Source organism: Lycorma delicatula, chromosome 10 (genome assembly GCF_047948215.1).
Source record: "Lycorma delicatula isolate Av1 chromosome 10, ASM4794821v1, whole genome shotgun sequence".
Lineage (NCBI taxonomy): Eukaryota > Metazoa > Arthropoda > Insecta > Hemiptera > Fulgoridae > Lycorma > Lycorma delicatula.
The window spans coordinates 111,589,495-111,605,506 of NC_134464.1; the positions used below are offsets into that span (position 1 = coordinate 111,589,495).

General features: G+C 30.3%; 2 protein-coding genes across 3 annotated transcripts in view; one reads left to right on the forward strand and one right to left on the reverse strand.

Moving 5' to 3' along the window:
• Positions 1-5,497, reverse strand: part of LOC142331158 (uncharacterized) — a 33,951-nt gene extending 28,454 nt beyond the window's left edge. For both annotated transcript variants that reach the window (XM_075376868.1, XM_075376867.1), the window contains exons 1-2: positions 5,421-5,497; positions 3,551-3,653 (exon numbers count right to left, since the gene is read on the reverse strand). In XM_075376868.1, coding sequence (XP_075232983.1) covers positions 3,551-3,552 — 2 coding nt within the window. In that variant the 5' untranslated portion in view covers positions 3,553-3,653; positions 5,421-5,497. The remainder of the gene's footprint in view (positions 1-3,550; positions 3,654-5,420) is intronic.
• A 633-nt stretch (positions 5,498-6,130) lies between these two features.
• LOC142331227 (small ribosomal subunit protein eS19-like) lies at positions 6,131-16,009 on the forward strand. The gene is made up of 4 exons (XM_075376978.1): positions 6,131-6,287; positions 12,608-12,678; positions 14,179-14,348; positions 15,651-16,009. Exons 2-4 carry the CDS (start codon positions 12,608-12,610, stop codon positions 15,923-15,925), a joined length of 516 nt encoding a protein of 171 aa, XP_075233093.1. The 5' UTR covers positions 6,131-6,287; the 3' UTR covers positions 15,926-16,009.
• The last annotated feature ends 3 nt before the right edge of the window (positions 16,010-16,012 follow it).

Consider the following 16,012-nt stretch of genomic DNA (forward strand, 5'->3'; position numbering starts at 1 on the left):
GATGGTATACTGACAGATCTGGTGACATTTTCATACGAGCTATAAGTGGCAGGTTGTGTTGGAAACTGCTCAAGACAAAGTGTGGTATAATGGCTGTCCAGCTGCCGCAGGTCATACTTACTAGAGCATATATTAGTTCTAATTGTGGTCTTGATCAATATGCAGAATTCATGAGTTGTCTACAAGAGATTGTTGCTTGAGCAACCAAAAGGGTAATTATACTTGGGGACTTCAATTGTAAAACTGTTAAAGCTGGCTGTTCGTACACAAATAGGCTTGAGGAGGTCCTTACTGAAATGTTGCATCAGATGGGGCTACGCTGTGTTAATAATGGTTCACATTTGAGGCCCCCTGGCCTCAAATGTGGGTGAACCATTATGTCCATAATGTGGGAGATCCAAAACATCCGTTTTGGATCTCACTACTATTGATGGTTGTTGAGATCAACATTTGTGTGTCTTGAGAATTCTGGCTGACGAGATCGCTAGTGATCATCAGGCGTTGCTTCTTGAGCTGAAGGATATGTCGTTCAGACTGAGGAACGGCAAGCCACCCTTGTGTTTGCTGGACCGTCAGATGGATGTCGTTGTCAAGGCCATATCTGATAGAATCAGGAACGAGTTATACCCGTCACCAGAGACTCTACAATAAGTAATTAAACACAGATATCCAAGATAACATTCAGGCATGAAGGATACAAGGCTGTACACTGGTGGACCTCTACAATCATGCAAATGTGTTGCGATTTGCAGGCAAGTAGGAGACAAATGCAACAATTGTGTCAGAGTGATGGTGAGTCTTGAGGATGCCACTCAACAGTACCAGGATCGCAGGGGTGCCCCTTTAACTTTGAAATTAAACAAATCAAGAAAATGAGATGGTGGGAATTGTGTGAGGACCTAGAAGATGATCCCTGGGGTAGGGCCTACCAAATCATCATGAAGAGATTTGGTAGGCGCCTGCCAGTGCTTGGCAAGGACGGACAAGGAGAGAGATTGAAAAGGTCTTCCCATGTGCTGAACAAGTAGTGGATGGACCTGTGTTTTTTGAGAGGAGGAGGTTCACAGTTGATGAGGTCATTCTGTCCATCAGCAGACTAGGGAAACAAAGGAGTCCGGTATCGAATGGAATCCCGGCTAAGGTGTTCAAGGGTAATTTGTACACATTTGGGTAGGTACACAGAGTGCTTACCACTCATCACAAAGCAAAGAGATTTCACATTTGCACCGAACTTAAAAATCGTTTCAATAACAAAGGTGATGTAATTTTGGACAGATTTTAACCCATGACGAAACTTAGATACATAATTTTAAGCCAGATACCAAGCGTCAAAGCATGCAGAGGAAACACCCTGAATTGCTTCTACACAAGAAATTCAAAACGCAATCATCGGCTGGTAAGGTCATGTTAACCATCTTTTGGTGTGCCCGTGGTCCGATTTTCTGCGATTATTTGGAGGAACAACACACTATCAACAGCTTATTTTACTCGGCCATGATTAAAAACAAAGTCAAGCCCATGTTGAAAAGGAAATGTCCAGGAAGGCAGAGGAAAGGCAATGCTTGACCTCGTATGGCACAACCTACACTGGCAACTACTGGCAAAGTGGGTTGGGAGCTCCTACCTCATCCTCCTTATAGCCCTGACCTTGCCCCTTCGGATTTTTATCTGTTTGGTTCGATGAAAGAAGCTTTGAATGGCATCAAGTTCAACAACAACAAAGAGGTAAAGAAAAAAGTACAAAACTGGCTTCAAGATCAAGGTAAAGAATTTTTTGCTGTGGGGATAAGAAGACTTGTAAAAAGATGGGACAAGCGCAAAAAAGTTGGTGGGGATTACATGGAAAAGCAGACAAAACAATTGTATTTTATTAACCATTTTTGCTGTACAGCTATTTCTCTGTTTAATTATTGAATGACCCTCGCGCAATCGCACGCGTGTGTGTATATATTTTATTAACAAGTAATAATATAATTATGATTTCCCCATTTTCAGCAACAGTTTCAATTATAAATTTAAATTAAGGTAGTTACATTATTATAGAAATCAGTTCTGATGCATGTATGCCAGCTCTTAGAAAAGATGCTTAACTCCTTTGCATTATTCAGAAAATCCAGCAATCATGTTTAGCCATCTTTTAGCAATTGAAATCTATTTATTAACCAATATATATTTTTCTACTTAAAATACAGAAATTGATTTTTTTTTAGAAAACCTTCTCTGATAATTAAAATGTCATCTATTTATAAATTAGCTTAGTAACTCCTCATTTTTAAGTCTGTAGTTTTTTTTTTACGCCAGACCATTTGTTTCGCACTACGCAATGAAATAGGCATAATGGGCTGTGATTGGCTTGCACCCACCTGCACGCTTGTTCATTTCCATAGATGCCATAATGGGCCGGAATCCATTGTATCACTAGCCCATCTACGGTTTTACTGAGGGTGACCATGATTTTTCAGCACACAAGGATTCCATAAGTAGACAGGGGTTGACTAGAGGCAATCGCAAGCTGTTTTCAAGCAGTGAGCATTAGAAAAACTCTTACATACATCACTTAAGACTGCCTGATTTATAAAACATTAAGAAATTCTAACAAAAATTTTAGGAATGGAATGGCTTTTTTTAAGAAATGTTTATTTCTATTTATTATCTCCATGATATGTTATTGATTTATTATTTTATAACTGATAAATTATCAATAAAAAAAAAAACCACTACTATTTTGGCTAAATAATTACATAATAATTTTAATAACAGCAATTCCATTAATATGGTTTGTGAACTCATCTATAAATCAGAATGATGCAATAACATTTTCAACCATTACTAAGTAGATTCTTTTCTTCTACTTCAAGCTTTACATTTCTTCATTACTTTCAATATTTGAACTGTTCATTTTTATTATCAATTTCATTCTCTGATAAAACCATGAAGCTGATTAATAAAACTAATCCAGAATTTTACTGTTTTCTTCAACTAGTCTCTTTCATTTTCAATGAAAACAGGAAAGGGCTGATAAACTTAAGGAAAAACTCTACTTATAAAGACTCATCTGGATTATAAGTGTAGATAACAATTTCAGTTTATAAATTTTGTGTTTAAACAAATTGGTTTATTACTGTTCATTTGTATTCCTAAACGACTCAAATTTAATATAAACTATGACAATCAGTACTCTTCTGCATCTACTTTTCTTCCACTAAAGCTCAACTTAGCACACTAAAATCAGCAGTTTGTTAACTTCCCTCCTATAGTACCTATGTAATGATTGTAATTACACTCAAAATAATAAATTTCTACAATATTACCAATGATGTAAATACTTTATCAGTACAAAGTTATGTTACCCATCTGTCGGTACCATTTTAAAAATGCTCATTCAAGTAAAAATAATTTTAATTAATATTTCTGAGACAATTTTACTAAGAAATTAAAGCAACACACCAAGAGGAGCTTCTTTTAAAAATAAGCCACATTATATATATTATACACACACACCCATATAAATATTTTTTCTAATAATAATAAACTATAATCAGGTACTTACATATTTCCTTTCTTGGGGAAAAAATTGCAAAATAGATGTTTTAAGTCTTAAGTTTTTATATCTTCTCAACTCTTACATTAATTTCCATTAATAAATGCAAAACCTACAACATAAGAAATATAGCTGAATAACCAAGTTAGGGTATACATAAAAAAAATCTTGAAATTACTGCAATAAATTTAAAAACTAAAGTTGGTACCTAACAAGTAAGTTAGTACTTGTTAATTGTGATTTCTATTGTCAAAGTAATATCAAAATTATCATTGTTGATAATAATCAACCATAATTTTTTTCATACTAAAAACCATGCTCACTCAGTCACTCAATTAAAGCATTAATCACATAGCTTTACAGAAATATTCATGATCTCTTATGGAATACCATAAGAACTTGAAATTACGAAATTTCATAACTTGAAATTACGAAAATGAAATTGCACCCCCACACCTCTCTGTGCACAACCTATCTGGGATATACTCTCACACTGGATATCACATCAAACATCCATTAGATCTAATATTATAAAAGTGGCAAGGCCATATAAAATACTAAATACCACAAAAAAAAAACTAGCACACATATGTATATAAACTCATACTGTTTATAGTTAACAAATATTTACTACCTCATTTCTACACAAATAAATACAAATTAGAAGAGAAACATCAATAACAAAGCAGTAAGTAGATCATGCTAACACACATAAACAAATACTAGAAAACAGTCAAAAGATTTAAAAAGTCTGAAACAATGTAACTTTCAGAACAAAATCAAAACCTTGATATTCTAAAAATGTACAAAAAAGCACTACAACTTGACACAAACAAAAATTAAATATAAACACAAAAACATGATATGTTGAATGACAAAACAATTAAAATTTAACATGTTTTTCAATCACTTTCTAAATATATTTTTTAAACTCAATAAAACCACCACCAGTAACAACAGCTGACAGCAAAATGAGAAACAGCAGCACCAATCATTAAAGGGTACTTAAAAAATAATAAAAGCTTTAATGTTTTTTTTAATTATTTAATATTAGATTAAATTATTTGATATGGTTTGTCATTAAAGAAATTAATAGTTTTGCATATACAGAATTATTTTTAACATACATCACCAATTGATAAATATATTACTCCTTAGAGCATTATCAACATTTTTTGTTTACCTAGCTAAGGTTAATTCTAAACAGAAAATTAATAAACATTAAAATCCAATGTGCCGAACACTACAGAATGAAACACACAATTACATGATTAATGTAAGCTTTTTTGTCAATTTCAGCTAGTCGATGTATAATAGTGACAGGTTTTGTCAAAATATACAATTTTTTTTCAATTTTAATATTACTACGTTTGTAAAACAATTCGACATGGTAACCACCGGTTTAAACGTATTATTCCATGAAAATGAATTAGAAAAAATCCGATTAAATACCACACACCACACAGTTAGGCACCTCAAGCTTTTGCAATCTAACGACTTTACACAAAAATTACGTTCATTATATCATAATACGGGGTTAAACCGAATAAAATTAACAAAGAGAAATCTTTAATTTCATTGACATGTAATTCTATTCATCGTCATAAAAATATATTTACAATCAAAAACAGTACCAATAATATTTTTAACAAAATAAATGTTATACCTTCCAGGAATTGGAATATTGCTCTACCACATAAGTAATAAAACAGTACTAAAATGAATAGAAATGCGTAATTTTCAAGACTTGTTAAAGAGTTGAATTTGAAATGACAGTCAGTAAAAACAATCCAAACTTAAACTACAGAGTAACAAATCCAATTCGATAATCAAGCTAAAGCAATAGTCTAATATTCATAATACAAACTAAAATAGTTACCGTGCGTGTACTCCTAATATCACTACTAGCAATACAATGGCGACAACCGTGTTATAACCTGTACAATTAGATACAACACCTTTTCAAAACACTGATTACAAACAAAAACAATGAAATATCAAACAGGCCGTGGTTATTTTAGCCGGTAGCTGACAACTTAACTGATAATTACATAACTTAATGAACTAGTAATGTACACGATAAAAACTTTACTCTTTTTTATTAGTAAAATGGAGAAATAACTCATGATAATGACACATATTTAAATGTGGGATCAAAATCAATTGTTATAAGTTGACCATCATTTCTAATCTTATAATTACAGCTGTTTGGAATAGTCGTTGCCCAAAAATTTAATCAATAGTTATTAATTTTATGAGTACAATGTAAAATAGAAGACAATAATTAAAAATGTTACTTTCCAAACAAGGACACAATGGAGATGACTCATTTTTTATATTATGCACATTATAAAACCCTAAATACTCGTATAATAAATATAAATTGGTTACAAAAATATACTTTCATCAAAAAATAACTTCAGTCAGTCATATTACAGATATTAAAAAAAATTTAAATATCCAGGATTTTGTAGTCTACGTTGTTAGAGTGCAGCAGTAGATTTCACATAAACTAGTTATATTTCTCTCTTTTTACAATTTTCTCTTGTTGACAATTTATTTTTTATTTTAATAAAAAAATTTTAATTAATCTAGACAAAATGTAGACAAATTTAATTTATTTAATACCCTGATTAAAAAGACATGCATGAAAGTTTTAAGTTGCACATGCCTTTCCGGTTTACGTATGGTGTGTATTGATACCACGTTTTTGAGTGTTGGGTTACTACTTTCCTTGTTGTAAAAGGTAATTTTATAATTTAATTTGAATTTATTAGAGAAAACTATATAAATTTAATATATTTTATCTTCGTATTATTGTTGTTTGGTTTGTAGATTTACATTTGTAACACTTGCTACATAAAAGTGTTTGACAAAATTTTTACTTCATATTTTATTAATCCCATTTTGTTTTCTTAATTGTAGTTGCTAATAAAATATATTAGCTTGATTTTAATTTATGTAATATTTCACACTTTAAATTATTTACATTTATTGTACTATGTAAACTGCTAGATAGCTAGGTTAGGTTCCTAACCTACGATTCAATTTAATTCCAGATTACGTTTTCTATTATAGTAAGTGCCCGCTATAACGGAGGGAGGCCATCGTCCGTTTTATCGAATTTCAGTACGCCTGTAATTAATGTAAATCTCCAGACCTACACACAGTACATATATTACAAAACTCCAAACCCAGATTATACAAGCAAAGACTAAAATTCGTAAACACAAGAGAAAGACTAATTTTATTGTATTACGCACGCAACTCCACACTACATGACACAATGATTGTTCCAAAATACTGATTACTATAAATGGAAAAAAGTTAGATACATAAATGTTTGATTTGGCCTACTGTCATAATTCGACTGCAAGTCTTGTACTTGTGATGAATCGATGTATGAAATCATTGTATCAACCTCATCAAGAACACTAGAAAAGCTGGGTTTTTAATCAATTCCTCTTCATTTGCAGTCTGCAAAAGGATTTCATCAATTATTTCTTCATAATTCTTTACCCAGGATTGGTACGCCATCTTCCAAATATTTCTCAGTAATTCTTTTTCTCCCAAACACTATCAGAAGTTCACAAACTTCACAGAATTTTTTTTCAACATTGTCATTATTTAAGCCAATGTTTTTGCAAGCATATCTGAGGGTCAACTTTTTCAATGACTGCCATGCATAATTTAAATCAAATCTTGCAGACTTTATAGAATATTTTTTTATAGCTTTTTCTCCATGTTTATCTTCAATTAAATCATCTATTTATTCAAGTACTTCATTCAAATACCTCACCTTGTATAACCTTTTGCATGCCACAGTCACCCTGATCCATCGACTGTATTAAAATTTATGTTGGGTGGTAAAAACAAGCTTTTAATTTTGCCATCATAACTAACTAATTTTTTTGGTACAGAATGTGCCAGAACATTATCTAAAATTAAACAAACCTTTACTTTATCAGCAGGTAATTTGAGGACATCTTGATGCTGTCTCATGGCAGGAATGAATTTGTTTAAAAAAACCATCCTATAAAAATTGCTTATTAAACCAAGCTTTTTTTTTATGATTAGTAATGCTTAGGAATATTTTGTATGATATCTTTTAAAGCACACAGATGCTTTACCAACATCAGTCGATGTGTGCCATCTGTATTTGCACAAAATAAGACGGAAAATCAACTCTTGTTTTTTTTATTTTTATGCCCAGATAGAGTCTTTTCATATTGTAGTGTCTGGGTATTTTGCGGAAGAGACCTCCAAAATACACTGCTTCCAATAGCATTATATACTTGGGATAGCTGCAATGATTAGTCTTTGACGAGTTGGCCCAACTTTGCCTTAAATGGTTCTACTTCAACAGGGACACTAGCAGATCACCATGAGTTACATGGCTCGTTAGACCATGACGATTTTTAAATCTGCTTAGTCAACCATCATTGACATCAGATGTTTCAAATCCTAAATGATTGGCAAATTTTTTTGTTGCAGTTTGAATTTCCATGTTATGTATACTAACACCTCAACTGCATTGCTACATAAACCATTTTAATCAGAATCTAGAAGATTCTGATTAATGGCTGCTCTCGTATGTTTTCATTAAATTTGCAATCAGTCTTAAAAAACTATAATTAATTGAAAATTTAACAAATTTGTCTTTCGATTTTCTAATGTCTGATAATGTTTGTTTTTCACACCATATTTTCACATACAATATTGTCATATTGTATCGAACTTTAACTTACTAATTCAAGTTTCTGGTTTACAGACAAATCAGCACATTTTCTTTTACCAGTGTTATTGCTCGTAGGCATTTTAAAAACATATAACCAAAGCTTAAATTACTAACAAACAAAAACTGTTCACACGGCACAATTTTATATACATATCCTGGTAAATATACCTATAAAACTACAACGTATGTACAGATTTAACTAAACAAGAACAGTTAACACATGAACAAATCCCTTTTCAATCACAACATGCACTGTATTATAACAAAAATACCATACGTGTCATCTGGTGCACACTGTTGCCATAATTCTGGCATGACGTAGGAAAGTTGGCCTCATTCTGTTACCTTGAAAGTGTATTGTACTGAGGTCCATTCTAGCAGGCATTTACTGCAATCTTTTACATTGTTAGAAAGGGACAGTTTATAAATTTTATTGTACAGTTTTGGTTATTTTAAATGTGTAAGTGTTGTATATGTGTTCCATGTTGTTATTTATATTTTTACATACTCTCATTTATATTCAGTTTCCTACTTAGCATGCCTAATTTTTATCATTTTCAAAAAAAAATTACGCACATTTGTTAATGATAGCCCCAAGTGTAGGATTATTGGTTATTTTTACTTGAAATGCTATCAGATTTGCTGTTCTGTTATTGGACTGTCTTTTCCAAATTACATTAAAGCAGTTTTCATCCTGTCGAAATGGGTTCCATTTTGTACTGTTTTATGGGGATATAGAGTTGTTAAACTTAGGCATTTTAATAGTGGAATGTGTAATTATAAACTGCAATAGTTGAAAGATAAAATTAAATAAATAATCCGTCAGTAGTAGAACAGAAAAAATAACAAAGGGTTTTTTATGATGTAAAACAGACTTTTTATTGCCCATTTTCTGAATAAAAGTCAAAAATTACTCTTGAAGTGTTGAATCATTGAGTAAATAAGTAAGGAGCCATTTTCATTTTGATTTAAATGTGTAGGCTTCATTTTTCAATGCACACAATTAAAATTGCTTTACTACTGCACTTCTCAATTGTATTTAAAGTGTGTTTAAAGCTTTTAACCAATAGATATATCCACCAAAGGGAAAACATTGTTAACAATATTATCCTTTTCAGTCAGCTTATATCAAGATAATAAAAATGGTGTGAAATAGAGAATTATAAAGTTTTTGGTTGTCATGTGTTAAATTTTTTCTAACTTTTTCTCTTAAAAATTAGTCACAACTTAAGATAAAATAATACGTATTACTGCATTCCAGACGATATTAATTTACACTTAGACATAGATCTAATTTCTCTGTATTCCATACGTTTTTTCATAAGCGTGTCAAATTTTTTTGTTTGCTTGTTTTTAAATAAAAATTTTAAAGGACGTTTTGATTATTTTTAAGTTTCACTTTCTAATTAGTCTAATGGTTTGATTTTTAATTTAAAAAAAGTTTTATATACAGCCAACTTCTGGTTAACCATGACTATAACCAGGAAGAGGTACTGTGGAAAAAATTAATTTGTGGATAATCCAAAATCATAGCAAAATTGTGGTTTATCTAAAAATAATATTTAATAAAGTAATGTGTAAAAATGGCATAATACTACTACAGTACAGTAATTACATCCACTATTACATTACGATATAACAGTAAATAATAAAATAAAATATAGTGCGCTATTATGAACCTGGTAAAACTAAAAAAATAGAAGTAAATATATTAACATATAAAAATATCAAAATAGTACTAATAATATCATGTCATATAAATAATAAATAATGTCATATAATAATGTCAAAATATATTAACATATTAAAAAAATGTTCACTATCATTAATAATGCTTACTAAATAGATTGTATATACAGTAGTGTATGTACTTCTTAAGACATTAATAAACAATTATTACAGAGTATCAACAAAAAAAAAAAAAAAATAGTTTTACTCTTTTAGTAATTTTTGTTTAAAAAATGATTGTTGTTTTAGTGACTGGAAACACTTTCATTTATTTGAACTTCATCGTTTATGTAGCATAATGTAGTAAACTATAATACAGCATTATCATATTCAAAACAAGCACGTACAAGTAACAAATGATTGAAGGAGTAAAACCTATCACAAAATGATGAAAAAACTTAAAAATTTTAGCTTCTTTAAAAGTTTTCAAAACTTCTTTTCTCCAAGAGGCATCGTGCTTAAACTGCTTGCAAATAATCAGGAGTTTACTATATATATGTTTTTTAATCCTAGATAAAAAGTGTTGTACTGAAGCTTTTACCAGTGATATTCCCACCATTGTTTATAGTTTTCATAAATATTGGTTATACTTACGTGAAAGAAAGAGAGATTGATTGGTATTGGCAGAAGCAAAGTTTTTAATTAATTAGAAATTTAGTATGACAGTAGGAGAATGCATTTGAATGAGAATGAGCATATTTGTTGAATGCAGTGAATCACCACTTTGGGATAGACGTGACCTACTTTCAGCATCTTACTTTGCTCGTCTTAAAGGGCAACCAACTCACCCGGCTTTTAGTTCTTGCGAATCCTAATTTACAAAGAAATGAAGACTATTCACGTTTCACTGCACCTATGGGTGTATATATCCGGCAGTTACTACAGCTTTTAAACGTAGACATACCTCCTATTTTTCTGACATGTCCCTGTTCATATCCTCTGTGGTGAATCAACCTTATAAATTTTATTCTTGATCTTACCGTATATAGGAAACAATCAATACCACCTATCATCTTTCAGCAAAATTTTCACCATGTTCTCTCCAAAATAAACCCAGAAGCAATAGTATACACAGATGGATTGAAACAGAATGATACCTACCATTGGATGCGTATTTATTCTTAATAGCAGAATCTATGTGTTTGGACGTCTACCTTATATTACAAGTATATTAACTGCAGAACTGTACGCCATCAATAAGGCTTTGAAAATCATTAACCCAAAATACCATCTTATCTTTATTTGTAGCGACTCATTTTGTGGACTCCAAGCTTTGGAAGATTTTTACTATAGACACATCTGTTGGTCACTGAACTGTATAACGCAATCGTGAGTTGAACCATTGTAACACTAGTGAGTTTCTGCTGGATCCCTAGCCATGTAGGAGTTGTGGGTAATGAACACCCAGATTCCACCGCTAAAGATGCATGTAGTCAACCTTCTTTCACCAATCGTGTTACTACATGCGATTTTAGTAATTGTGCTTCGAGCAAAGTGGCAAGGAGACTGGTCTGTCACAGTAGATAATAAACTGATACATTAAAAACACTGTATTGCCACATGGGACTCTTCTTTCAGAAAACTCCATTGAGAGGAAGTAGTCCTATGTCGATTGTGGTTAGACCATACTAGATACACACGGATATCTAATGTCAAAAGTAAATGCACTAACATGCAAACGATGCAACTGCTGCTTGACTGTGCGCCACATCCTTGAGGATTGCATTTGTTATGTGGCCTTTTGGCATAAATTTAAATAGCCCAGAAACATTTGTTAAATCCCAGGCTATAATAAAGAAGTTTTGGACTGGTTGTTTTTATTTCTTAGAACTACAGTATTAGTATTTTACACGGTTTCTAATAGTGTTTTTATTTTCTTCTGTTATCCGAGAAGGAATTTGTTTTAGTTTTATTTATCTTTAAGTTGTTTTACCTGTGATAATAGTTATATTTAACCGTTTTAGTGATATTAGTTTTAAGTTTTTTAATGATTTTTTTTTTTTCTTACTAGTTTTTAAGTTTTAGTTTTTAACATAGGTTTAGTTTAGTTTATGTTAATTTTTGTCTTCTCGTTATCATAGTTGGAGCCCTTTACACTCCTCTGGACTTTATTAAATTCTTTTTATTTTTTTTTAAATTTGACGTTTTTAATTTTATGCTTATTGTAATTTTTAGTTTTATGGCTGTGATATTCGTTGTAATTTTTTGTTTAATTTTTTAAATTTTAAGGTAGTTCTAAGCCTTTTGAACCTTTTTTTTCTTCTATAAAATTTTATTTTGGGTGATGATACGCCAAAGTTTTTTCTCGCAAAAAAAATTTGGTAATATTGTATTAGAGTTTCTTTGTATTGGACTTTGGATAACACAGAACTTGGATTATGGCAGTAGAAATTATAACAACTTAAGTTTGTAACAATAAATTAACTTTTAATACATCTAATAGAATATTAGAGGCTTGATTATATTCTTTGTTAATGAATTTTAGTTTGTCCTGCCACTAAAATTGTTTTTTTTAATTTCTGTCAAATATAACAGTATTTTGTTAAAGTAATTACTAGAGAATTCTAGAATTACATTAATACTATATCCTTTTTTTTCAGATGCCATCTGTTACATTAAAGGATGTTGATCAGCATAAATTTGTTAAAGCATTTTCTGCTTTTTTAAAGAAGTAAGTTTTATTTAATTTTTATTTTAAATTATTAAGAAAGTTTGGTTTGTTAAGTAAAATTAGAATTTTTCATGTGAAAATGTCATGGTTTAAGACTTTCATGAAATCTCTATTAAAATTATTTCCTTATCGAATGGGTCCTCTTACATAAGCAGATATGATCATTTTAGATGACTGTGTTTCATTACTTAGGTGAATTGAATTGCTCACTTTTTAATTTTTCCTTCAGGGCAAACCTTTTTAATCCTTTTTTTTAGAACCGTTAAAGAAAAGGATGTACTAATGGAAAATGCTCCAAATACAAATAAATTTAAGCACTTGCTTTTAATGGAAAAAATAAATAAGCGGGCTAATGAAATTATTAAATTATTAAATTTTATCACCAAAATATTATTTTAATTTAATTATTTTCTCTGTTACTTAACCTATAAGAAATAATTAGTTAAGACATCACTAATAATTTATTTGAAAAATTTAGATGGGACAACTGTTAAGTCAATTTAATTTCAGGAGGGTTTAAATCTGTTTTGGGGATATTATGACCTGAATCTGTATTCCTTAATCGTGTGTATTTCTCAAGTTATTTTCAATGTCACTCAAATACAAAAAGTAAACATAGCAAATAATGACGGCATTCATATTGCATTAAAACAAACACCTGGGAAATGTTAATAAAAAAAAATGGATATCATTTTGAGAATTGGTTAAAGTTGGTTATGAAAGTTATTTTTAAAAAAAACTTTATATAGAGTAAAGCAAATCAATTTACATGTATTTTACTCTAAAATAGGTCAATTCTGCACACTGTAATGTTAATTTATCAAGGACATTCAAAAATCATAACTACTGCTCAAGGTAATAACACTTTTTCTTGTTCTTAAATCATATTATAAGATGAATGTATAAAAATTCATGACTGTACAGTTCATTACCAGAAATGAATACTTATTTTATCCTTATGCATAAATATATTTTTATCCACATTTTATTAAAGCATCATGATTACAGTATAGTAAAATCTCAATCTTCCATGTCACTCTTTACGTAGTCAGTGTTATCCACCAAGAGCTAAATAAAGAATAAACCTTGTACATGCAGTTACCTTACTACTAACTTCTATTATTGTTAATATTCAAACTGCTGTATATGGGAACATTACTCTTCCTGCATTATTCACACTTTATCTCTGCAGGTAAGTATCTCATTTCACAATATGAAATCAAGGGTGTCTTAAGTAACCAAAGCAAAGGCATCCTTTTTTTGACTGCATTTTAATTTAATTCAAATTTATAATATCATGTAATGAGCAATAAAAAAATAAAATTCCTTTTAACTCATAAATAATAATCTTTTCTCATTCTGTTTAACTAAATTCCTTCTAAATATTTTTTAATTACTATAGATTTGTACTTAAATACAAAACTATTAAATATAAACTGTTAAATAAATATATATACTCTGTACTAAATATATTAAACTGTACTTAATTGTTTTTTGTAGATCGGCTAAACTGAAGGTTCCAGAGTGGGTGGACATTGTTAAAAATGGCAAATTCAAGGAATTGGCTCCATATGATCAGGATTGGTATTACACTCGTTGTGCTGCCATTGTACGACATATTTACTTCCGTTCACCTGTTGGTGTTGGCGCAATCACAAAAATGTTTGGAGGTAGTTTATAGTTCAGTTTATTTGTATATTGCCTCAGAAGTTGTTATTTATTATAAACTTGTTCTGAAATTTCTCAAAATATACCCCTTCCATTTAAGCTGCTGTGTCTCTTTAAAAAACATTAAATCTAACATCTTATTTCAGTTATTACATATGGTAAATCTTATTTTAAGTTTTACAAAACCTGGCCCTGATCGTGCCATAATTTATATTATTTTTAAGCCCATAAAATACTTTTGTGAAGAACCAGCCCTTCATGCGATATATTTTTATTGATATTTAATTTAGTAAAAGTTAATTTTATCAGTGAACTAATCTATATATTTTTGTATAGTTTTTAGAATCGTCGAGATTCGATTTTAAAATGAAATCCCTGATTGCATCAATATTTTTTTTTAAGTTTGCATTTTGATTCTGTAGAAGCAATTTATTGCACATATTAACTTCAATTTTAACTAAAAATAGAAATTTGTCATAAGCTATTATTATACTAACCATACAACAGTGATAAAAGTAGCTTACATCAGATCGATATCTATAATTTGAATTTAGAAACCAAAGTTAAAGTTTTACTAAGATGTGATTCAGTAAAAAATTAAAACATACCATCTGTTTTAAATAGTTTCAAGATTTATTGCTGAATTGTAGAAAATAATATGTCATTTGGCAATATATTTTTGCATCTCCTGTGTTCTGTGCAATGTTACATTCAGATACCTTGAACTATAATAAATGTATTATTTGGGCAGTATAAAAATAAATTCTAAACTTTGTATAGCCTTAAATAGTGTTTCAATTTAGCATGTTAAATATGAATCCAGTAATACACATCAGCAATATAAAAAGAAAAGAAAACAAAAAATTTTAACACACAGTGAAGTTATTTTACAAAATTTCTTCACTTACAATGAATAATAATGTAATCTGGCTGAATTTTGTGATGGGAAAGCGTAGCTGTAAACACATTACTAAGTAAATAAGGTTGAGCAGTAACATTTCTTAACTACATATTGAGAAACTGAAATAAAATTACTTTTTGTTCTTTGTTACTTTTACTAAATGAACTGTTAAGCTGTTTCTTAATAGAATTGTGAACATTAATTTTGTCACTTTTGAGAATGTAAAATATCTGAGATACAAGAGGGACAGTAATGATTACTTTCTTTGATTTATAGTGAGGTTGCCAGAGAAAGATTAAGGTATTTTGAATTAAAGGTTGAGTCAGAAAGATTCATTATTTTGCAGTCTCTTGAGTCATCACTACTTAATGCTTGCCTTAATAATAATTATTCTGATTTTTAGGCAGAAAAAGGAATGGTGTTTGCCCAGCACATTTCTGCCGTAGTGCTGGTGGTGTAGCCCGTAAAGCACTACAAAGCTTAGAACAGATGAAGCTCATTGAAAAAGCACCAGATGGTGGCCGTAAATTGACAATACAAGGACAAAGAGATCTTGACAGGATCGCAGCACAAGTAAGACAGAAGAAGAAAGCAAAGATTTTGGCTCTTGCACAACAGGCTGGTATCACCATACAAGCCCCAGCGGCACCTCCTGCTGAAGAAACTGCCTTGGAATAGAAGATATTTTAAATTATTCTAATTTAAAATTTCATTTTAATTATAAAATTGTACATTATTAATAAAGTGTGATTTTCATAATTACTT